The sequence below is a fragment of the Pituophis catenifer genome, unplaced genomic scaffold, assembly GCF_029215685.1.
Source record: "Pituophis catenifer annectens isolate HBS135680 unplaced genomic scaffold, rPitCat1.0.hap2 SCAF_3, whole genome shotgun sequence".
Lineage (NCBI taxonomy): Eukaryota > Metazoa > Chordata > Lepidosauria > Squamata > Colubridae > Pituophis > Pituophis catenifer.
Genome location: NW_027256883.1, coordinates 167,821,871 through 167,848,183, shown reverse-complemented (window position 1 = coordinate 167,848,183; position 26,313 = coordinate 167,821,871). Strand labels below are relative to the sequence as shown.

At 40.6% G+C, this 26,313-nt stretch overlaps 1 protein-coding gene across 1 annotated transcript in view; it reads right to left on the bottom strand.

The window, feature by feature from the left end:
• MDFI (MyoD family inhibitor) overlaps nucleotides 1-9,787 on the bottom strand; it is a 53,847-nt gene extending 44,060 nt beyond the window's left edge. Inside the window, exon 1 of the mRNA XM_070939729.1 lies at nucleotides 9,691-9,787. Within this exon, the coding sequence (XP_070795830.1) occupies nucleotides 9,691-9,787 (97 nt within the window). The remainder of the gene's footprint in view (nucleotides 1-9,690) is intronic.
• Between the last annotated feature and the right edge of the window lie 16,526 nt (nucleotides 9,788-26,313).

Here is a 26,313-nt window from a genome sequence, read left to right as displayed (position 1 = left end):
TCAACAGGCTTAACTCTGAGCAAAGCCCCAGTATTTTGTGAAAGATGCATTGTTTGGAAGCATTTGAGGGGCTGGACAACACAGCTAAGCCAGGATCTGGATACAGAATGGCTTTTAAGACACACATTATACCTCAGGGCAAACTAGCTGGGTTTGGTTAGAAAGCTGCACTGTATGTCTGTGACAACTTAGTGCTGCTATTGTGCTTTTTTCCTAATCAGAAAAAAAAAAAAATACCACAGAGCTACTGGTTCTAACAGAAAAATAGGAAGGCAGGAGCAAGAGAGCCGAAAAATAAAATTCTAGGACTACATGTACATCTCACGCAGTTCTGTGTACATCATAAACCAAAACAGAATTTTGATTACGGAAAGGTGAGTGACAGGAAAAAAGGAGACCAAGAGACACTCATGTCAGAACTGCCATGGTTTGTTGGCTTTGTTTTCACATTTGTCTATGAAGTAACCATTTCTTCTACTACATCTATTTTAAGTGACTGTGTACTCATTCCGACTCCACATCAACACATAAAATAAATGGCCCTTTTTCTTATTTCAGAGAGGAGAGGAGGAGGAGGAGGGTAAGAATGTTTTTATTCTCTACTGAGTTTAGTTGAGATCCTCCACTTTTCCTGCTTTTGTGAAAGCCAATGGTTATCCAAAAAATGCTCTAAGGCAGGGTTCTCCAAACCTGGCAAGTTTAAGCCTGGAGGACTTCAACTTCCAGAATTCCCCAGCCAGCAAAGCAAAGCAAAGCTGGCTGGGGAATTCTGGGAGTTGAAGTCCACCAGACTTAAACTTGCCAAAGTTGGAGACCCCTGCTCTAAGGAACCTAATGGGCAACAATTCTTCTCTAATTAGTGGCCCAGATTGGTCTTCATGCTTATGACTTCATAAATCATAGCTTTGAAAATAAGTGCTAAGAACTGCTCTTTTCTCCACCTCCCCACTTCAGGACAAAAATCTTGACAATACTAGTCAGTCCACTCAAGTAAACCAGACAGGAAACAGAAGTAGATGAGCTAATTCTACTTTATTGTAAGACTACATTAACAGAATCTTGCAACTCTGAAGGTACAAACTTCCTGCCACTACTTTTAATCACCTGACCAGTTAGGCGAGTCTTTCCTAAGACTTTTTTTCCTTTGACCATTAAGCCACTGGGGGCTCCTGCCTCTCTTGTCTGATTGTTTTCAAGGCAGTATCTCTTCCCCTCATTCCCCAAAGTCATCCACACATTCTATTACAGGTATTAATCTAAGGTCTGTTGGTTTTGATGTAATATAGAACTCCAGTTTATGAGAAGCTAGGATTTTTATAATGAAGTGGGAGGACAAGAGAAAATGAGGACATCATTCATGGCTTCATTAATCTTAATCTGTGGCTCTATTTCCTACACTGCAGTCTTATGGCTTGTATTGATTCTCTCATTGCTTATACTTGCTGATGATTATTTAAATAGGAAATCAAATGCCTCTAATCCCCTTCGTTTGTTGATATGGTTAAACTTTATATCTGAAATACCTGAATACTTTGGGTGAACTAGTTGTTTAGTGGACTGGCAAATCTACCTTTTACTCAAATTATTATTGTCAGAGTCTGAACTACATTTCAAGGAAATATCATTGAGACTGCAATAGACATATCACCTTGAAAGTGTCAAGGTTTTTTTTTAATAAAAAATCTAGGAGTCATAAGTCATCCATGAACCTCTCTCTCAGAATCTGACAATGCTGAAGATATGTTCATGGGTCAGTTTAAACCTCTGAATGGTACAATGATGCCATGACAAAGCTTACCGTCATGCTAAATCCCTGTTTTCTTTGTTGCATTTCTGAACTTTCCTTCAAATGAGGAACTTTCATTTAAAGCAATGACCTGCTACTGCATAAAGAATAACATTTCATTATGTGGTAGTACGAGGATGTGATCTCTGAGGTCCCTGGAAGGGACATCTGTCTTGCCAGACCTCCCAGCTTCTGTAATTTCTGTAAGATGGATGAATATCATGAGAAGGGCTCAAATAACTAACAAAATAAAGAGCTTGATACCATTCTACTATATGAGCAGAGACATACTAGTTTTGTATTGATTTTACAAAAAGAGCAAGGAGTTGGGATAGAAGATTAAGAGAGCAGGATAAAATATTCCTCTGATAGTTGAGCAATGACTTGCTGAGACATCTCTACTTAAGAAGAACTAGTATTTAATTAGCTGTCAGTTCTCTTTGAAGACTGTAGATCCTCAGTCAGCTAAACATTTCCAAAGTGTACCTACAGGTCTAGTCAATCCCTGCTTTGTTTTCTGAAATCAGAAATCTTGAACGATGCAAACATGGGTTAGCAGAAAGTGCCTTTTCTTTATGCTAACACGCAGAGGCAGAAATGGGAATCAGTTTTCTGATTGGTATAGGATTTACATTTGCATTGGGGCCTGAAATAAAACAATCTAAACAATCTGCATTCCTTCACTGAAGTTTCCTAAACAACTTTATTGGAAATTAAGGCAAAATTAACCACTGCTAAGTTTGTTAGTGTAAAATACACTACAGGATATATCCTTCACTACTTAATTGCACCACATTCATGCCTTATGGATGATGAAAGTAAGTCTTGTATGTTGAAGCAAGTAGAATCTATAAAGGCAGCATCAAATTTAAGATACATCTACACAGGGAATATACATGAACTAGCAAATATTCTCGAATTCATCTCCATGACTTTATCTTGTATTGACTGACCTATTTGCACAAATCAACATGAGACCGCCAGAACAGACTGTCCATACGTAGACTTTCATGATCAGAGATTTGTGACAAACAACAGGGTACAACCACTGTTTTCCTAATGTCTGCTTTTCCTATGGCATAATGCGAGCCGCATTTTAAGATAAAGTGCTAGCCTTTGATTTCTGTCTTAAATGCATCGGGGAGTAAGTTCCATTGCACTCAAACAGAGTTATTTCTTAATAAATATCTGTCAAATTATGCTGATGATTAATTCCTTGTGTAATCCAGAAAGACAATACTTGCAACATTAAGTCCACCCAGGAAATAATTACTGTAGAGAGAACCCAGCACATGCTTCTGTGACATCACATACAATAATAGTTTGCAGGAAAATCTGATCGCTGCCTTTCTCATGGGGATAAAAAATGGGGTTTCCTATACAAATTATTTCCCAAAAGTGTAAACTATATAGCAGGGGTCTCCAACCTTGGCAACTTTAAGACTTGTGGCCTTCAACTCCCAGAGTTCTGGGAGTTGAAGGCCACAAGTCTTAAAGTTGCCAAGGTTGGAGACCCCTGCTATATAGAAATCCATCAGAAGAACTCTTACTGTAGGGCTGGCCATCCTTAGGGTAGCCCAGAAGCTACATGGGGGAGGTGGGGAGGTTGAGAATAACAGTAGGCAAATTGATTATATCATGACCTCATGCAAATAGTGACTTCTGGGTGTCTATGTTCATTTGTTTTGGCAGGATTGCAGACTAAGGTTTATTTTCTATAAAAATAGGCAAGACGTTCTCCCTCTGTTTGTCAGGAGTTTCTAGACGAATTATGGAGACATGATTTTGGGAGGCCCTGGGGACTGCAGAGAAGGGCTTTGAGCACTTACGAGCAACATTTTTTACATTATAATTCTAAATACACTTTTCCAAAATAAACCCGAGTAAATTCAATAGCACATATTTTCCAAAAGAAATGTACAGTATACTTCATCCTATATCTAGCTCTTGCCAGTATTCTTTAAAATATATAATTTATATCTGACCATATGGCATTCGCATCTCCATTTTATGAAAGTTTGAAATTAATAGCGCATTATACAAATCCAAGATAATGCACATTTGTTTTTCTATGCAGCTTTCCCTAACATATACATTTCAGGGCATTTTTATATTCAGCTTCCCCCAACTATATCCCCTTTATGTTCATTAGAGCCTTTATGTAGGAGATGACCAGGCTGAGTCTGAGGGAAGGGTCAAATGCATCACCAGTCTTGAGTCCCTTCACGCCCACAAGAGATCTAAGTCCAGCCCATCTTGAATTCCTTTGACTCTTATCTATCACCAATTTGCTTTGACCATTAGTAGTTCAGATTCTTGTAGATAGCAGAAGCTTGCAAAAAATCTTTATACTCATTTGAACCGCCTGGCTCTTCCAATTTCCCTGGAGCTTGACATTTTGTTCTCTACTATCTGTGCTTATAACTGAAGCCTTAGGGTCAGATACATAATCTTGCACAGTCTATTTAAATTGTCGACAGTCAATATAAGTCAGCAACCAGGAGACTGTGAGTTCTAATCCTGCGTTACTGTAGTCTTGATAGGCAACTGGATGACCTTGGGCCAGTCACTGTCTCTCAGTCCAACCCACCTCACAGGGTGGTTATTGTGAGGAAAATAGGACAAGGAAGGAGTATTATGTATATTCTCTGCCTTGAGTTATTTATAAAAAAATAATAAAAGCATGTTGGGAAACCCAGTAGGGTGGAGGCTTCAAAAGAGCACCATCCTTGCATAGCTGCATGAGATCTAGAACTGACCCCCCTCCTGTAAACTCACTCACTCCATCCATCCAACCATCCATCCATCCATCCATCCATCCATCATTATTACAGTCACAGACCAGCAAATAAAAGCATTAAAACAATAATAATAGTATAAAAATAAAAGACAGACAGAATAATATATTGTAATTGGTGGTAGATTAACAGTGGGCAGTTAAAGTTTGCCTAATTTTACATACAGCATAGGAGAATTTGGCCACATTCAGAGAAGCTACTTCATACTGATCAAATAGTTGTACATAAAAAACAGCAGTATTTCCCAGATATTTTATTAGGTAAGGTGTTATAAATCAAGTCCGTGAGTCCTTATAGAAGATGCAGTATAGCAGGATATGAGCTACAATTTCAATGTCCATAGGGGCACAATCTCAGCTCATATAGTATTCTTTTGAATCGGCCCTCCAAAACTGCTGTGGGAAGTGTGTTGCAGTGCACTAAGGTTAATGCCCTTCAGATTTTGGGGGTGGTTATTTGATATAAATATCTCGCTGCTTTAAAGGGGGAAATTGTGACTGCTCAAAAAAGCATTCTCAGGAGGAGCCCAATCCTTTTGGATTTCCAGATCTTTATTACATGGTTTAAGTGCTCTAAATGCACATTCATACCCCATCATTAGAAGCACTTCCCTAGAGAAACCAAGATACTGGAGTTTTTGTGAGAAGGTCCTGAACCATACTGATTTGAAATTGTCTTCTATAAGGAAAGAACTCAACCCTGCAGGGGAAAAGAGTAGTTTTAACCAATGTGCAAAAATATAAAGCCATGCACCTGTTTTGATTTTGGCTAGTCCTGCCTCCCTCCTTAGTACTGCATTTGGAATGCAGCATGCTACCTAAAATATGGCTCATAGGAATTTGGATTGCACCTTTTCCAGAGGAGTAAAAGAGGAGTAAGATCCCAGTTGAGCACCAAAGAATAATTGTATGGGAGCCTTAGCTGAATATATAGTAACTTCAGTGCTGCTGGAATATATTCTGTGCTCCTGGAAACCTTAAGCTCCATTGAGCCTTATTTATCTGTTCCCAGGCTGAGGCTGACAATCTGATGAGATTCCTGTATAATAGAACGTAATAAAGGAGCAAGTTTGAACCCTAAAATGTAGGTGTGTTGCTTATGCCTGACAGGGCATGATAAAAAAATTTTTTTTCTCTTACAAACCAAAAGATTGTAGAAGTTCCCTGAAAATAGGCTCCAGCACAAATCTGAAAGCTCAGAAAACTAAACCTTTGGTCCCGGTGACTGACCCAGATTGGATCCTGCAACATTTTAACCCTTTTATTCATAATTAACCTACACAAGCAGGTATTCCTCAAGTCCATGCCTCAAGGTCAGACTATCTCCTTTCTGGTCTAATAAACCCTTTTCTTTTCTAGTAGTTTCACAGGCATACAGCCTAATTTATTTATTTTTATTCCTTTCATCATTATTATTAATTCGTGGTTTTTCTTTCCATTTAGTTCCTCTTACACCTGAAGTTGCAATTTCCATCTGCCGCGTCGACCAGAAGGGCCACCAATATTAACCACTGCCTCATGATTTTCATCAATAGAGACTTTTATATAATTTCTTTTAAATATGTTAGTGAATAGGCTAGTTTATTAAGATTACCACAATGCCACTACAACTTTCTCTGATAAAGGTTAGTGATGGCTAATCTTTTTGCCGTCACGAGCCAAAAGTGGGGGGGGAGCGCGAGGGGGTCACTCACTTGTGTGCCCACACCCATAATCCAATGCCCCCCACATGCCTCGCCCCCACGCATGCACGTGTGAACCCCCATGGTTTCCCATGCATGCACACGTGTTCCCTCACCCCCTGCATATGCGTGTGCGACCACCCTGTGTCCCCCCGCGCATTTGCATGCAACTCCCTGCAGCCCATTTTGGGCCTGTCAGGCCTCCCTGAAGCCTCCTGGGACCAAAAACAGGCTGCAGGGGGCACGCTACACCCCCCGTGGCCCGTTTTGGCATGGGGGCACACCACTCCCTCCCACACTTCCCCACCCCTGCGCATGCATCCAAGATCCCCTCCTGCCCCTGTGCATGTGCATGAGACCCCATGCATGCACACACGTCTCCCACGCCATAGACCCAAAAATCAGCTGGCTGGTGGGAGGCGCACATGCAATTGCGGTGAAGCTGAGATGGCCAATGGCTCGTGTGCCTGCAGAGAGGGCTCCACATGCCACCTGTGGCATGCGTGCCATAGGTTCACCATCACGGGTATAGACACTGTTATTCACTTCTGGCACATTTTGGCCAGTGTCACAAGCACAACCAAAGCCCAGTTTTTCCTCCCAAATATGCTCACACTACTATATGAAAGTGGAGATCACAAGTCTGGAGAACCCTGGCAAGCCAATATGTTGTTGCCTGTAATCCCATCTGCTCAGAGGTGAATACAATATCTATTGACCCTACCTATAAATGCATACAGCTTGTGTATCAGCACACCTCCAATCTGTGCAAAAACCCAAACCTTTATTTAAACCAGACAGCTTACACTGTAAATAGTCTTGTATCTATTTAATTCAATTTCTGTATTTTAGTTTTGTCCTAACTTAGAATATAAGAGTTGAAACAGCACGGTAAATCTAAAGCCTGTTACAGAATGGAATAAAAATGGTATTTTATGGGTGCTTGCTGAAGTTTATAGCTCATCCTGCAGTGCAAACATAGCTAATCCTTTTGTTTAAATCTGCCTCCAGCTCTTTTCTCTATTTTATATCTAATATTTCTTAGTAAGATAATAATATAAACAGTAAAGTTTGATTCAAATAGGGATGTGGAGTTCTTATGACCCTCTAGGCAAGGGGTGTGAAACTCAAGGCCCACGGGCCAGATCTGGCCTGTGGGGTGTTTAAATCTGGCCTATGGGGCTGGCCTGGAAATAGCAAAGGACTGGCCCATGGTGCCTCTGGCAGCCAAAGTGGGGCATGGGGGGCTGCGCACGGCCGCTCTGCACCCCATTTTCAGCCTGGATGGCCTCCTGCAACACTTTATGGCCAAAATGGGGCACAGGGGTGTGTGCGCTACCTCCCACACCTTGTTTTGTCTGGTAGAGTGCTGCAGGAGGTGTCCATCCCATCTCCCCACCCTGGCCTGGCCTGCGGAAGAGAACTACAATGCTGATACGGCCCTCAAAGAAATCCAGTTTGACACCCCTGCTCTAGGCCACTGGAAGTTGCAGTTCAGGCACTTCTGGAAAGCTACAACTTCATCACAGACTGGGGAGAGGAAGAATTCCCAAATACGCTTTTAAAAAAATTCAGAAACTTACTTTGGAAATAGTTTATAGTGTTATAATTTGGGAAATAACCCACAATAAGACTTGTGGCATGATTGTTGCATAGCACAACAACTGTCCATTCAGAACCGAAATTCAGCCTTCATTCTCTCAATCTGCCCTTTCCACTCTTGTGTGAAGTGGTTGTTCCACTTTGTTCACACTACACCAGGGGTGGGCAACTGTGGCCTTTTTATAATCTTTGGACTTCAACTCCCAGGATTCCTGGGCCAGCTTGATTGTCTCAGGAATTCTGGGAGTTGAAGTCCACAGGTTGTAAAAGGGCCATAGTTGCCCACAGTTGCCCACACCTTTAACTGGAACAGATATTGACCCAGCAGAAGCATTCATGTCACAAATTATATCTTGGTTAGAGTTAGGTTAATTAGCTGAACTTAGCTGACTTGATTGTCTCAAAGGTGCTTTTTCAAAAGGCAACTGGGCTATGTTTTTTTTTCTTGAGGAAGAAGACCTTTCACTTCTCATCCAAGAAGCTTCATCAGTTCATATGAGTCAGAACTGATGAAGCTTCTTGGATGAGAAGTGAAAGGTCTTCCTCAAGAAAAAAATATATAGTCCAGTTGCCTTTTTTAAAAAGCACCTTTAAGACAACCATCACCTGGTTGACTGAGAATCTCCACAGAGAACAGCTGGCTCCATTATTCCAGTGTTTTATGCAAACCCAGAAAAATAGTTAATTCGGTAATGGGGTTTTGCATCTTGTGTGAATATAGCCCTGTGTTGTGTCTTTCCAAACCCCAAAAGCTATTTTGGCTCTGAAAGTTGCTGCATGGATGGTGGAATGCAACCTCCTGGTTTGGAGCACCGATTTCCCCGCCCCACTTCGAAGCCAGATCTGTTGAAAGAATTAAAGGGAACAAAGGGAGACGTTCTTTCCCGGCTCCAGTTTGGGCGAGAGGATGCAGGCAAGCAACTTTTAAAAACTCAGGACTGGGAGGCGGGGCAGGGAAAAAAAATCAGGCCAGGGCCCCAACGGCGCTGGCCCAGACTCAGCAAGAGACGGTGCCTGAAGGCAGGAGACCTCCGGAGAAAAATTGGCTTCTCAGCTCTCCTCCCGAAACTGGCCAAGCCCAGCGCACGCAACAGCCTTGAGTTTCTTGCAAAAGCCAACAGGCGCCCGAGGAGCAATTTCGAGAGAGAAGGCAAAGGGGAAGCGATCGGCTTCACCTCGCCCCTTGCCCCCACCCCCCCTTCGGCTCTCCAAGGGTCTCTCCCGGAACCAAGCGCTGGTGGAGCTCAAGTGGCCCGCAGGCTTTCAGGAGAAAAGTTGAGGCTGAGATGAAGCGGGGTGGGGGGTGGGGGGCGGGGAAGTCCAGCGCCCTTCTTTCCTTGGAAAGAGAATCTTGGGAGGGGGAAACGGCAGCCCCAGGCAGGGTGGGTATGTCGGTATGTAAATAAAAAAGCCCGAAGCGAGGGAAGCCAGCAGCTGCGGATCTTTGTGAAACTTGAAGCCTACACGCGAAGTTTGGCGAAGGAGGGGGAAGAGATACTTCCCTCTCTCGGCAGTGTTTTGCTTGAATGTATTTGAAAACCCGAGCAGAGAGAAGGGAGATGGCTTTCCATGCCTTCCATTACGGAAGGAAGGAAGGAAAAGGAAGGAAGGAAGGAAGGAAGGAAGGAAAGGAGGGAGGGAGGGAGGGAGAGAAGGAAGGAAGGAAGGAAGGAAGGAAGGAAAGGAGGGAGGGAGGGAGGGAGGGAGAGAAGGAAGGAAGGAAGGAAGGAAGGAAGGAAGGAAGGAAAGGAGGGAGGGAGGGAGAGAAGGAAGGAAGGAAGGAAGGAAGGAAGGAAGGAAGGAAGGAAGGAAGGACCACTCACCTGTACTGGGGGCTGGGATGAGCATCGATTCCCCTTGGGGGTCTCCATCGGGCGAGTCAGTGGAAGGGCTCGGGAGGTCGCTTCGCACCTGGGACATCGGAAGGAGCCCTGCGAGGAGACGCCGCCGCCGCCGCCCGCCGAGACACAGAAACAGACAGAGCGAAGTTCATTGAAGACGCTCCCTCTCCGGCCGGCCCACAAGACGCTCACCCCTGGGGATGAATCAGACGCTTCGCTGGAGAAACCGCCCCGTGCCAGCCCAGGCTTCCCAAATTTCTCGCTCCCCAGATCGTCCCCCTCGCGAAGAAAGCCCAACCCGACGCAAACGCCGCCTCCCTCCAGCCACCTCTTCGTCGCAGTGAAACTCCGCAAGCCCACCGCTCTCCACCCCCCTTTCCAAAAACGGACATCTTTTTTTTTAAAAAAAGACCAAAAACCCTGGGAGAGAGGAGGGGACTTACTTTGGGATGAGTCTTCAGCTGCGCTTGAACCAGCGGACGGTCATCTCGCCGCCGCCTCCACGTGCAAGACACGAACCCTGGATTGCCCTGCTATCCTTTTATAAGGGCTGTAACTTTTCTCCCGGTACGCTTCTCAAAGTTTTCCGAAGTAGAGAAAGCGAGAACTGGGGAAACGCGTTAGACCACTGGAGCTCTGCCTTGCCTTGTTCTTTCTAAAAAGTTTAGCTGCAGACGGGCAAGTTTCAGCCTCTTCCCCTTATCCTGTAAGCTCTGCCTCCCATCGGTTATTTTTTAAAACAGGAAATTGCATCCAGTCTTGATTACTCAGTTTCCTTCGAGCATGAGATATTTGGAGTCCATAGAACCCATAATAAGTAGCTTGGCACAAAATTGGTTCTCTTTTTTCTTTTGAAGCACTGAAAGTAAACAAATGCTCTCACACACATCCTATTTTTCTCCCACAAACCTGCTTCAGCAGTTAAAAAGGGACAAGATAGTATGAAGGCAGTTTATATTTCAGGAAATGGAATAGCCAAAATGACATCTCCAAACTAAAACATAAAATCAAAGCAGTGTGTCCATGCTGCTTACATCTTGTAGGGAAATAGTAATAAGGATATACTAAAATATAATGTACTGGAATACTAGAATTAGTAGAAACTTACTGTTTCCTGCAACATATATGTATGATATATGATGTCTTTGTATACCTGCATGCTGTAAATATTTGTTTCCTGGAACACATAAATACTTTGTGCCTTTGAAGTTGTAACAAATATGCTACATGGGATTTGTATTTCCTGCAACAACTGGTGTTTGTTAAAACATATGTTCCTTGCCATTCGAACTCTTATCAATCTTCCTGCAATCTATGGGCATACAATCTCAGATTGAAGATGCTAACAATCACAACTTTGAGTTCGGTTCCCTTCACACCAGGGGGTTAAGAGGCCAATTGTGAGAACAAAGGAAAGAGATAACACACTATCCTTTTTGCACGAATACACAAATCTAATTAGGAAGCCAGGATGTTGTTTTATGACGTTTCTAACTGTATAAAAAGAAGACATCCCCTCTCTTGCGTGTAGCTATTTCTTGCATATCGCCTTCTTGTGTGTTTGAAATAACTAACCTATGATCATAGAATAAATACTAATATTTTCTCAAGCTTCAGTTTAAGTTTCTTGTTTGGCATTTATGAGTTTAAACATATTATTATTGGACCTTACAATCTTATTCTTTAAAAAGCAACATGAATATTAGGTTGCAGAATTATTTAGGAGTTAAATTTTAAAAAACTTGATTTAGCTGGAAAATAATATTCCAAGGGAAGGGAAAAAACACTTTTACTGAATTTAGGTTACTGCAGATATATTCACGTTAGTCCAATTCAAAAGAAAGTGTTTCGGAATCCTTTCTGTGCCTTACTCTAATATCTGATTGTTTACGAACAATCACACAGGATTTTTTTTTAGATAATAAATCTCATGCTTTCCAAATAAAGAACTAATTACCAGTGTTTCTCAGGCATGGCTACATTAAGATATGTAGACTTCAACTCCTAAAATTCCTCAGCTACACTGGCTGGGGAATTTGGAGAGTTGAAATCTACACATTTTAAAGTTGTCATGCCTGAGAAAGGCAAAACTACACTGTTAAAAAGACACCCACAGTTTTTGGAATTACATCCTCAGTTGCTAATATTTTGTTGCTGGATGTTGTGTTATGGATAGTGCTTTTGATACTGAAAAACAGGCCGAGTTACATTCAGATGGATAAATTTACAACTGGCTACAGAGAAGAACCTAGCTGGGCCATGATCTGTATGAGAACTTTCATCTCAGTGATGGCACTGATCTTACATTTCATGGTAATTGGGATTAAATGTAGCCTTCTGATAATACAACTTGGAGAATGATTGCTTGCTGTGTGAAGAGGGCCCACTTCAGTGCAGAATGCCATTTTCCTTCTGTATTATAAATGGAGAATGTAGTGAGCTTTTGATTATAACTAATAAACAAATTGATGCTGACTATGGTAGCACAGGACTGTATTCAGCATCTATAGATTTGCAGTCAGCATGCTGTGCTTTTAGTATTCTGCTGGCCTTAAAAAGATAAGCAAGACCACACCTGGTTAGAAAGGAGTCCACAACTCCCAGAAATCCCAGGGCTGTAGGATATACTGAGAAGCTGAAAAAGCATCTCAGAATAAAGCAGTGGCAAACCAGCTCTGTACTGTTGCCAAAGAAAACTCACTGATGCATCCAAAAAGTCAACTAACACATTTTTCTTCTTTGACAGGTATATAACTTCACTTAAGCTTCTATATATTTGCTGCTGTGCACTAGGCAACTAATGGTAAACAATGTACCAGGACTGTTAAATCAGGACTTCTAATAATAACAAAAATAATGTAGAATATTCTATTCTCTATGCTCATACCTGGATAGTACAGAGCCCTAAACTAATATTTTAGAAGACAAAACAACTTTCAGAATAATCAGTTAAAGTAAGCTCAAAATAACATAATGAAATTTCATACAAACTAATGTCAAGTTCTTCAGCCAGGAAAAAAAAAACATGTATGTCCTTGTCTTTGCATACCAGCTGGAGTCCATGGGGATCAAAATAAATGTAATAAATAAATAAAATCCACAGAAGTCAAGGTAAGCAATAATTCCAAATAACCGATTAGCTCTACCTTCAGTGGTCTGTTCTGTTCAGTTCAGGAATTTCATTTTTAGAAAGACTCAAAAGAACTGAAATGGCAAGTTCAATTCTTAGTAGGTTTAGTAGTTTTCCCTACAGAAGCCTTCCTTAACTGGATGTCATGCATTACAATATCCTTGGAGAAGGTTTACTGGGAATTTTGCTGTTATAGTTTGGCAGTTTTGGAGGACCCAGGACTGGGAAGAATGCTGCACTCTTCTCCACCAGGTTCTTTTAAGAGTTGAACAGGCAGAGGAAATTCTCATAGAATAGATGAGAAATAACATCATAACTATGTAGTATGATGGACTGCAGGGCTGGCGCAATGTGTAACATGTTCACACTGGTGCAATAGGACTGGGTGTTTTGTTAATATGATTTATTGGGTTAGGGATTTTCTGTCCTCATTGTGAGTTTTATTGTGTTGGGGGGAGTGCACAGAGGGAGCTCAACCAATCTCATTGTACATATGTTGTGCACTGACAATAAAGATTTGAATTGAATTGAATTGAATTGACAGAGCCCATGTTCATTAAGCATAGCATTGTAGCATGTGATGGCCATCGGAAAGATTCTGCCACTTTTTTTGAAAGAGCTGATTGACATGAAAAAGTTGATCTGATTTTTGACATCCAGCTAGTTGCAAGTCTGTCCTTGTGGGTGTGCCTTGGATTTTCTGACTACTAGGCAGCACAGGTTATGAATCACCCTCCAAACATGTCAATGCAGCCACTCTGGCTATTTTTTCCTTGTTTGTTTACTTGTCAGCCCCAAGTGACTAATGTATTTTTAAAGGTACCTGCCCATTTCTGTTCTTTCCTCTCCCCCTTTGTATTGCTGCTGGCTGGAGCAGGCAAGTTTTTGAAAAAAATGACTTCGCACCACATATTTGAACTGAATTCCTTTCTTTATCTTCTCAGGCTCATCGGGGAAAGTTGCCTGCCCTTTGGTAGCTATAGGAGGAGCCCAAGTCCTCATGATTTAAAGCAACTGCTTTGATGATAAAATGCCAACTCATCCTTTCCATTCCTTCTACTAAGATTCATACTTGCAAAGCAGATGATAAGATAGAATCTCTCTCCTCCCTCATACTTCATGGTTCCTTATTTGTATTGAACCAAGAAGAAGTTCTAATCTTCCCTCCTTTTTTGCTTGTAGGACTTTCAGGAAGCACTTTACATAATAATTACTGAAACCTGCTGGCTCTTTTACAGGGGAGGGCAGAGTTTATCAGTCCAGTCCAGTCCAGATGAACCACAAGAGGATTAACTGGAATGTTCAAAGCTATGCATGAACCGTCCTCTATTAGCTTCATTTGTATCAATTCCCATCAATTTTACCTAAATTAGAAGGTATACAAGAGAGTGATTTCAAACTAGAAAAAACAATTTGAAAACATTTATTATAGTTATTATTTATATAACTTTTTACATCCTTAGAAGTCCCCTTTTTCCCCCTTGAAAGCACCATGTACAAAAAATAAATTAATCTGAATAGAATTCAATTTTGTGCAATATTTGAAGTCCCTGATAAATATATAAATAGATTCTATTAGAAAATAAGTTCAAGCATTATTGTATAGCATTATTTCAGTTATCTATTCTTCTTTGAGTGATATGATAAGACAATACTCCCAAAATAAATTTATTGATATTATACTGCAAGTAATGGTGATAATGAAAGAAGGAAAAGAGAGTTTTGAGGAAAATGGGGCAATATCTCAGAAGTAGTGAGAGATTAATTTGCTAAGTGTAATTTGCAAAGTATTTGGCAGTATTCTGATAGAAATAATAATCAAAGAGATAATGATGATCAAAATTTGGGAAGTACAGTGTGACTTTGTACAAGGCTGAGGTAGCTCCAATTAGAGTTTTGGTCTCTAACAGATCATTGAGAAATATATGTGAGAGCATATATTGCCTGACTGTTGATTTAGAGCAGAGGTCTTCAAACTTGGCAGCTTTAAGACTTGTGGACTTCAACTCCCAGATTTCTCCAGCCAGCTATGCTCTGGAGAAATTGATTTAGAGAAAGGATATCATGAAGTAAATACTGTAGGCTTGAACTGTGAAGTTAACAGTTGATTGCTGAATGTGGTAAGTGCAGTGCATAATGAAAGTAAAGGCCACGTGAGAATAAATAGAATGCTTAGCAAATGGTTCAATGCTGAACAAGAATAAAACAAGAATTAACAACACTCCCTTGGTGGCTTAATGGTTTAGGAATAAATGTATAAAGAATACTGGTATTGATGGTAGAAGTTGGTTGGTCAGTCATGTGATTGAACTTTTGTATGCATATTTTACTGTGTTGTTGGCTGAGAACCCAAATAATTTGATACGATTCGACTAGAAGCTGTAATGAGCAGTAAAAGTAGTATATTGAAAACTAAGAGGGGAAGTGAAGTGTTTGATTGTAAATTACACAGACTTGCTCTGTTCCCCAAAATTAGTACATGTAGAATAATTTATTTATCTTGATAAAAGTAAGAAAACAGATACAGAGATTTTAAAACATGCAAATACTGAGAAAGGCAGTGGATAATGCCAGTATGTAGTCAGTTGCAATGAATGACATTTGGATAAATGAATATTTATCCAAAGTGGTAAAAATCAATATGCTTTAATTTGAGCTTCTGCTCACCTGAGAATTAGGTTTGCTAGGCAAAATAATAAAGTAGGTTGAGTGGCTTATTTAAGTTTGTAAAACAAGAAGAGACAATGTCAAGAATAAAAGAATACTGAATAAATGTAAATTGGATGCAGAAGAAAATGATCAGTAAAAAGGAGTGGTTTGGTCTTTCTGAGAGAGAGAGAGAGAGAGAGAGAGAGAGAGAGAGAGAGAAGGAGGGAGGGAGGGAGGGATATATGTATGTATGTATGTATGTATGTATGTATGTATGTTAACCCTGTTAACCTTTCAATGAACCTTGTATCATAAATACAGCAACTGTATGGCTTACTGAGTATTATTATATTTTTCAAGCCTTGTGTATTGTTCAAATGTTTATCATGTTGATTAGTTGTTGCTACACAACATGTTTTTAATGTTTCAACACCGATTTTGTTGGAAGTGCCAATAAAATAAATATATGTTTAATTTTATCAACCATTTACATTTTTATTCTTGTGAATAGTTGTTGTAGGGCCCCCAGTACACTGCTTTGCCCGGGGCCCATAAAGCTGTTAAAACAGCCCTGTGTGAACTTGCTCACTCTGAAAGAGTAGCATGATGGATATATATGTGTGTATGTGTGCCTGTATCATCTTCCTCCTCCTCCTCCTCATTCTCCTCCTTCTCATCAAACCAAATTAGTTAATTATAATTAATACGATTACAGTTATATGATTACTATAAGGAGCACTTTTCTTTTCGGGTCCATTAAAAATTAGAAGCTGATACCCATTTTTAGAAAAACTCTAGATTCTGCACACAGACATTTCATGAAATGCACACAGCCCATGGCCTACAATTCTCTACCATTATATCTTTACTCTGTAATGAAATGAAAACTTCAGCTGTGAAATAAACAAACTTGTCAGAGTTTAGTAATTGCCCAATTACCTGGATTCCGAGAAAGAGCATTTTAAAGGAATGTGTCTGGTTAATCTTAAAACCCTGAAAATCCCATCTGCTGTAGCCATGACTGCTTTTGGAAATTTTGGAAATAATATGTATAAAATATATACAATGAAAATCAAAGTGCCCAGATTTCTGAGGATGCATACTTTATTCCAGTTCTTCTACTAAAAGATTGGATTAAACAATAACACATTCTGGGGACTAGATATCGTAATCAGCTCCTTTCTGACTTCAGAGATTTCCCAGGATGTTATCCATATTTTCTGCACTAGATCTTTTTCTGGATTTGGCACCTTTAAAATCAACCAGTCAACCAGTCAATCAATCAATCAATCAAATACTTAAATAAAGTGCTTTATTCATTGAAAAAGGGTTAGAGCTCAGTTATAGAGTATTTCTTTTGCAAGTAAAACACTCAATTCCAGAAGAGATGAAAGATGCTATTCTGTACATCTAAAGAGCTACTACAGGGTATGTAAACAATAACCCCGAGGTCCCTTTCTCAGTTTATAGGGCAATAGGGCATAGCCAGAGAACTATGTTGAAATGCTGTTCCATGAAGTGGTAAGAAAGTATGTACTTTCTTACCACTTTGAATTGAATGATGCTTCAATCATTTTTTATGATTGAAGCAATCATAAAAAATGATTGCTTCAATTGCTGTAGCTGTAGTATTACTGTTGTAATGCAGGACAAATTAGACAACACAGTTAATAGATTCCCTCAACTTCATTTCACCTCCCACCAAGAATTGCCTGCTGGTAGGAAAACATCCTAAGCTCTCTGACTAATATGGAATGAAGTGACATGGGGTGGATTAGGAGGAGGATTGGTGGACCCTTAGAATGGTGTGTTTGGGCATTTGACAATTTACAGGTTGCAGGCATGAAGATATTTCAAGTCTTTGACCTATTTACAATTTACAGATTGCAGGCATAAAGGTACTTCAAGTCTTTGACCTATTAGTTGGACTATTTCTGAACATGTGTCTAACACTCTAAAAAATATTACCCATATTCCGAACCAGTCCAATTGACAGATGTCAGGCCCAGAGAATGAATGTGGGGTGAAGCAGTAGGAGGTGATTATAATGGGTGGGTTGCTTAACTGGAATTGCCAAGGGATGTAGTCTTGACAACAATTCCAGTTCTATCCTTGTGACTAGGAACACACAGAATAGGCCGTAGATGGTCTTGGACCAAGTATCAAGAAGTATCCTTCTACCCAAATAATAAAAACAGAGAAGAAAATGTCTCCAGGCAAGTCCCTTAATGTCAGAAACAATAGAAAATCTGTAACACATCCAATGATGAAAGAACCATCTGCACAGCATTGAAATTGACTCCTGTGAAGAACAGGGCTAGTGCATTTTTAACCCACCCACCCCCGACAAACCTGTATTTTTAAACAGCCTGATGGGTACTTTGGAAAGCACAGGTAAGGTATGAAGCAGATGGACATCTGTTGTGTCTTGCAGCCCAAGCCAGAAAAATGGGAACAGACATACAGAACCAGAAGTGAGTATTAAGAGCTGGGCAGATCCTAGTTCTAACCAGTCAGCAAACGCATAATCTGTGAAATGTGCTAGATTGTACATACAGCCAAATTGTGCTAGAAAAAACAGAAAATGTTACTGTAAAACTGGAACAGCCAAAGAAGACTTTACATGGTTTTCCCTGTGTGACCTAAAATGGTTAATAGGACATATTTGTGTTACAATTAAAGTGATGTAAGTATGACCCCATAGTTAACCATATCTATCTCTATCTATCTATCTATCTATCTATCTATCTATCTATCTATCCATCCATCCATATCTATCTATCTATCTATCTATCTATCTATCTATCTATCTATCTACCTACCTACCTACCTACCTACCTACCTACCTATCATCTATCTATCTATCTATCTATCTATCTATCTATCTATCTATCTATCTATCTACCTACCTACCTACCTACCTACCTACCTACCTACCTACCTATCTACCTATCTATCTACCTACCTACCTATCTATCATCTATCTATCTATCTATCTATCTATCTATCTATCTATCATCTAGCTAGCTAGCCATCATCTATCTATCAATCCATCACATTTCTGAATCACCCATCTCCCTCCAACAGCAGGGTGCTGTTATGAAAATGCTTAAGTCACTAGTAGGGAAATGGCCTGAGATCTGAATAAGGCAACTGCATATGTCCCTGTAGACCAAACTTTTCTTCACTGCATCTTTCTGGGAATTCTAGCAGAGGCCTTTCCCGTTACTTCCTACTATAAATAGAGAAAATGGCAATCAGGATTCTTTGCCTGCAAACTGAAGTTGTAACTGGTGCACAGTAGACAGATACTTGCTTTTTAAAAAGACATATTAAACAATCTGAATTTTGATCCTCATACCAAATTCTACATTTTAATATGCTGAAAGATTGCCAGTATACATGCAGCACTGTAAAAGTCACTTTCCACTCTGTGAAACACAGCTGACTGTTATTTTAAAACTGGAACAGCCAAAGAGGACCTTACATGCTTTTCCTGTAGGTCTAAAATGGTTTGTAGGAAAGTCTGTCCATGACTTGCTCCCTGATATACTGTATCTCTGTTTTTGCCTTTACAGACAATAAATACAAGAAAATTCCTTGTGTGTCCAATCACACTTGGCCAATAAAGAATTCAATTCAATATAATCTGGAAGGAAGTGTTCAAGATCTGCTCTGCTCTGTTCTGATGTTTCCAACTGCTCTTGTTACTTATTTATATATATATTTGTACTGAGTGATATTCTTATCATAAATGTATATATGTTTTTCAATTGATATCCAAGATATTGCCCTCTGGCCTCACTGAATAGATTTCTTGCAGGCGTATTAAATATTACCCACTTCACCACAAATTTTAGATCCACATAATTTTCTAAAGTTGATTTCTTCATTGCATCAAGAATTATATACCATTCTGATTTGATCTGAATAAAATCTGGCTTTAAGTAATTGAATTATGATACTTTAACCAATGCTTTTGCCCCTTGTTTAAATGCATGTATTGGCATGAACACACTGATTGCACCTGTGCCACATTATTGTGAATTGTGCGCGCGCGCGCGCACACACACACACACAGAGAAGGTGCGTATGGAATCATGTCCTAGCAGAGAGGAATTTAGTATTACTATAACCAAAGAATAAAGAGTTTGGAAAATCCCTCTAGCTAGCTGCAATAGAAGGAGACAAGGAAAAGTGTATATCTTGATGTTGTATATTAAATAGGAGTGGAGCATAGGCTCCACTCAGGTCCACCAAATTGGCAGGAAAATATTTGAAGCTCATTGGCCGAGCCATCTGACAGCTCCCTATAAAAAGGGAAGCTGTCTGATGAGCTGGCTGCTGGGTTACTGATCTTCTAATAAAGTGCTGTTGTTACTGTTGGAGCTGCATCTTGTCTCTTCTATCACCCATTCTAACACTGGCGATGAGGATGGGATTGGAAGAACAAGAAGACAGACAAGAGCACAATTAGCAGATCATAGTTCCAGCGGAGGAGGGGACCACCGGCTGACATCAAAAGGCTGTCACTGCAGCGAACAAGACCTGCATCAGCCTGCACAATGACTGCCCGTGCCCCACCAACTCTGTTCAACCCAGCCAAGGACAATTGGGACTCATACATGATTCAGTTTGAGTGCTTCATGGAGGCCAACGACCTCCTTGGAATGTTGGACAACAGAAAGTGAGCGCTGTTTCTCAGCTATTGTGGAACTGAGGTGTTCAACATGTCCAAGGCATTCGTAGCGCCAGCCACAGTGCAAATGGTACCCTGGGCCAATCTTCAAAATGCACTACAAGCACATTATGCTCAGTGCAATCCAAATTTGTAAGAAAGTGAGAGTTCCACAGCAGAAGGCAGGAGGAAGGTGAAACAGTGAACCATTATGTAGTGGGGCTTAGAAAGGCCACTGCATATTGTGAATTTAGAGAACTGGAGGACATGCTGTTGGAACAGCTAATCAGTGGAGTGAGGGATGTTAGCTAGCAAAGCCGATTGGTAGCAAAGCCGACCCTCACTCTACAAACAGTCTTAGATGAGGCTAGGGCATCAGAAACCTCACACAAATTAGCAGCAGCCCTGCAGAAGGCGGGAAACACACCGACTTCGTGCCCAACTGCTGCAGTCCACCAGGAGAGCACCAAGCAGATTGAGTCATTGGAAGATGAAAATGACATCTATCGACTCCAACATGAAAAAAACAGAACCTACCCTGCTGTGGAAGAAAGACAGCCCTTATGCGCAGGGTGTGGGGGACAACACCCCAGGGCAGCGTGCAAACACAAGGAAACTATATGCCAGAGATGCAACAGTAAGGGGCATCTGGCGAGAGTTTGCCGTGCTAGCCAATCTGCAGTCTTCTGGGCCAAACAACCTTCCGCTGCTGTCACCATACCCAAGAGATGGAAACCAACATCCTGGAATCCCAGGTGCAGAGGGAAGCCCTCAACTGAGGAAAAGGAGGCATACCAGACCAACATCAGGCAAACAAGATCAACGGCAGGAAAGATACACGTAGCTGTGCAGATAGAGGGCTCGAACTGCGAGATGGAAATAGACACAGGGTCGTCCCTAACAATTGTTTCATGGGAAACGATAAAAAAGACTGTATCCGGCATCAAAAAATGAGAACTAAGGCCCCAGAGGGTGCAGCTCAAAGACTACCAAGAAAACTGCATTCCTGTTCTAGGGAGCGGAACCTTTCAGGTCCAGTTTTGGAAGTTCTCCGGGCCCCTGAAAATAACTGTGGTCGGCGGGGCATTGCCGAGCCTGCTTGGCTTGGCTTGGTTCGAGGCCCTGGGCATGGGAGTCACCGGAATTAATGCCATCACCGATGACAGCACGGACAACCTGATCTAGGAATTTGAGGACGTCTTCAGCAACGGCCTAGCGGGAACCCACCTGAGGAACCGAGATTCCAGCGCAGACTCCGGGAAGGGTTGGGCTAGAAACTCCAGCCATGCCCCGCGATGAAATCCAGATGGTTCCATTGGCGAGCACTGAACCAGCAACAGGTCTGCCTGCTCAGGCAGACACCCAACAACCAACTGAGCTGCACAGGTCAACTAGAGCTCGACAATGCCCCGCTTATCTACGTGACTACATTTGTAAATAAGTTACCTGATTGGATAATGTCTTATCCAGGAGGGGAGGGGTGTTGTCTATTAAATAGGAGTGGAGCATAGGCTCCACTCAGGTCCGCCAAACCAGCGGGAAAATACTTTAAGCTCATTGCCCGAGCAGTCTGACAGCTCCCTATAAAAAGGGAAGTTGTCTGATGAGCCGGCTGCTGGGTACTGATCTTCTAATAAAGAGCTGTTGTTACTGTTGGAGCTGCGTCCTGTCTCTTCTATCGTCCGATCTAACACTTTAACTTTTTAGGCGAATAGTGTGCATATGCATAAACCTGTTATGAACTGAAGCAATGTCAATAACATTGTGCAGTATTACATGCTTGAGCCAGGCTCCAACATAAGTGTGCACATTTACATTAATATTATGGAAAGCTGGACTGTGAAAAGAGCCACTTTTTTCACTGCTGCCATTCCAATAAGTTTCCTGTCATAAAAGTCTTCCCTGCTGAGTCAGTAATAAATCATTTTGCCACATTAGTGCAAAGGTATTAAGTGGGTGGAAGTGGATAAATCAGTCAGGAAAGGAAAGTACATGAAAACGGGACCACTCCTGTGCAACTCTGGGCTCACCTCAGAGTGAACAAATTGGCAGAAGGCTGAATGTTTAACAAGCAAAACTGTGGGCCAGGTTTCCTTGTCTGGGTTTATCTGGGTAGTACCCAGAAGGGCTGCTTGTGTAAAAGAACAGAATGGTTGCACCGTTCTGAACATTTTTGCCACTTGTTTAAATCAGTCTTATTCAGTTTGGTGACAGAAATGGTTTTAATTTTTAAAGGCAAGGATTTCACTAAGACCCTCATGGGAAGGAGTGACTCTTTTGAGATGCTGATGGATGTTTCTAAGCACCGTCTCCTTCACTGTATAGATTTCTTTTCAGTCTTCCTGGATGCATGTGAAGGATTTAATACTCTTTTCTGGGCTGTTGTGACCATTTATTTCTCAAGTGGCTACTCTACTATGCTGAATACTGCTGAAACAGTACCTCCAGATGGGCAACTAAGAGACAAAAAGAAAGAAGCAACGTCTTTTAGTGATATGGTCTGTAAAAAAAATTGGGGCTGTCTGCAAATTTCTAGTCAGACAAATCAGAAAATGATTATTATTTTTGCTTACATGAGCTCATTTAACCTTCCTTCCCTAATTGCATAACAGGACAAGTCATAGTCATACTGCTTAATCTTGGCAGTGTTAAGCTGTGTGGATTTCAGTTCCCAGAATTCCCCAGTCAATTTGTTTTTTCAAAAGAAAACATGTAAAGCAGTGGTGGGTTTCAAAATTTTTTACTACTGGTTCTGTGGGTGTGGCTTGGTGGGTGTGCCATGGCTTGGTGGGTATGGCTTGGTGGGCGTGGCAGGGGAAGGATACTGTAAAATCTCCATTCCCTCCCGATCAGCTGGGACTTGGGAGGTAGAGAATAGACGGGGGTGAGGCCAGTCAGAATTTTTACTACCAGTTCTCCTGTCATATGGCATTACTGTCTAGTTTGGAAGCATTACTGCTTCAGACTGGAGGGTAGTGCAGAGAGTGGTGAGGATGGCAGGAAAGATTATTGGGAGTTCACTTCCTTCTATCCAGGACATAGCATATAAGTGATGTTTAAGCAGGGTCCACAGTATTGTCTTGGAGTCTACACATCCTCTTCGTGACCTATTTTCCTTGTTACCTTCTGGGAGGAGGCTTTGTGGTATCTGAAGCAGAACATCTAGATTCAGTCAGTTTTGTTCCATATAGTATCAACCTTGTGAACTCTCAAGTTCCATCTTTCCTCTATGTATTCAAAATAGACAGTGATGAATGTATGTATATGTATATATATGTATATGTATATGTGTATATATGTATGGGTTGTATGCAGGGGTGGGTTCTACTTACCTTTACTACCAGTTCGCATCGCATATATATATACATATATAGCATGTATATATGTGTATTATGTATGTATATGAGTAGATATATACTTTCTTTTGAGAGAGGCAACAGAATTTCATTTTTAATGTGTGCCAGTGCGCTCACAGTAAAAAATGACAATAAAGGTTATCTTCTCTTAATCTTAATCTCACAATTTGTTCCTCCGCCTATTGTTCATCTTTGATTATGAAAGGTAGAAGAGATAGGATTTACAGGTCAATCACATCTGATCGGCCACATATTTCCCAACTTTATTCTAGCAGGATACCTAGAAAATCTACAGCAATGTTTTTCAACATTGCCTCTTTCTTGTTGTCTCTATACCTAATGTTCCCATTGGTCTATAAAATAAACATGCAAATGAACTCTAGATCGCTGCTTGCCTTTTATGTGTGTGTGTGCTTGTATCTTTGAGTCAGTGTTGACTCCTATTGACTACCTGGACAAGTCCCTCCCCCCCCCCAGTTTTCTTGGCAAAAATTCAGAAGTGGTTTGCCACTGCCTGCTTCCTAGGCCCAAGAGAGAATGACTGGCCCAAGGTCACTCAACTGGCTTTGTGCCTAAGGCAGGACTACAGTTCACATTCTCCTAGTTTCTAGCCTGGGGCCTTAACCACTATGCTAGACTGGCACTCACACATATATACTCAACCTTTTAAGGTCAGAAATAACTCTCTGGAGGCAAGAGCTGTGGTAGGGGGAGCAATTGTGCATAAGGAATGTGGTTATATCATTCACATGGATAGCAATTGGATTTTCTGTTCCTCTCCCTCCCCTTTCCAGTTTTGCAAGAGAACATTATGGATCTTCTTTTTCAAAATGTAAAATGTATTTTATAGCTTAACACAGTTTTCATGGGGTTTTTTTTTATCTCAAAAAAATTGACAAGTGCATACTAAGCTTTGCTATCATATTGTTAAATTTTAGAGAGGAATCCAAATCTGTAAAAAAGAGAAATGAAAATTAAATAAAACAAGGCTATGTGTTGTCCAGGCGATAAAAAACATGAATTAAATGGCATGCCCAAAGTCACATATGAAACACCTAGAGCAGGGGTCTATCTATCCACAAAATAAAGCTTCCTTTGAGTGAAGTTTAGCTCCCAGTGACTATAAGGATCCATTCATGTAGGAATTTTTTTGGGTGGTGGGGGCAAGCATACAGAAATAATTTATCTTTGTCTTTTCCAACTCCCACCATTCTAGCCTGACAGCCTTGCATTTTCCTGTCCGAGGATTAATCTGATTCAGCTCTGCTTAACTTTCACGATCTATCAAAGTCAGTGTATACACCAGCACATACACATATTTATGTAACTTGTCACCTTTTAACATTCATTTTTATCTTCCATTTCTTATTTTCTTCTTGGTAATGATGATGTCTTTGTGGCAAGACTGTCTCTTGAATATTCTCAGTAAGATCGCCCCATTTACACATAGAACAGAAAGTACGGTAATTATGATTATTATGTATTATGATTATTAGTATTAAGATTTCCTAGTATGATTTGATTGCTTATTGTACCGCATGACTGTCACTGGGTGTTGTGCCCTGTGATTCCTGATGGGTGTATCTTGTCTTTTTATGTACACTGAGAGCATATGCACCAAAGACAAATTCCTTGTGTGTCCAATCACACTTGGCCAATAAAGAATTCTATTCTATTCTATTCTATTCTATTCTATTCTATTCTATTCTATTCTATTCTATTCTATTCTATTCTATTCTATTCTATTCTATTCTACCCTACCCTACCCTACCCTACCCTACCCTACCCTACCCTACCCTACCCTACCCTGTTCTGACCATTTTTCACACTTACAACCATTGCAGCATCCCCAAATTTGACCATGTGGTCAAATTTCAGACTGCTGGCAATTGGTTTATATGAGTCATAACCGACTTTATGATGGTTGCAGCGTTCCAGGGTCATGTGATCCCCTTTGGCAACCTTCTGACAAGCACAGTCAATTCAGAAGCCAGATTCACTTAACAGCCAAGTTACTAATTTAACAACTGCAGGGATTCACTTAACAACTTTGGCAGGAAAGGTCATAAAATGGGGCAAAACTCGCTTAACGAATGTCTCATTTAGCAACATAAATTTTGGGCTCAGTTGTGGTCATAAGTGGAGGACTACCTGTATTTGCTATTATTCGTCCCTGGCAAATACATACTTTCCTTTTGAGGATGGTCTCCTTAAAAAAAAAAACATGTGTGATTAGAATTGTTATTTTTCTGGATTATACATATACAGGAGGTAAGGATGGAAAGAAGTTTTGTCTCCACTGCATAAACAATGAAATTACAAGTATTTATATTCCTTAATATAAACATTAAGGCATAACATATGAAGACTCCCTGTAGCTTCAAACATTATTGGATATAAGCTACAGCATATTTCAACCTATTGAAGACAATACTGGTAATTCAATGCAAGCGGAGAGGGGGGCAGCTTGAATAGAAATTGTTGATATGAGAACTGGGATATTTCAAGCATATGTTTATTTTCAGCAATGTAAAAACGGAATGTATGCTGACATTCCATGGTTACTTCATTTATTTATGCAATTTTTGTCCAAGACCCCAAGTGGTTCACAATGATAAAATATAAAATACAATAAAAACACCAGAATATAACATTTATATTTAAATCTTCACAATAAAATTGCATCACCTAGTTAACCTAAAACATATAAACTAAAATCAAAATCCCAGATCCAACAAAGCAAACAGAAAGGTTGTCCATCACCGTTTATGCCCAAGCACTCTTTCAAACAA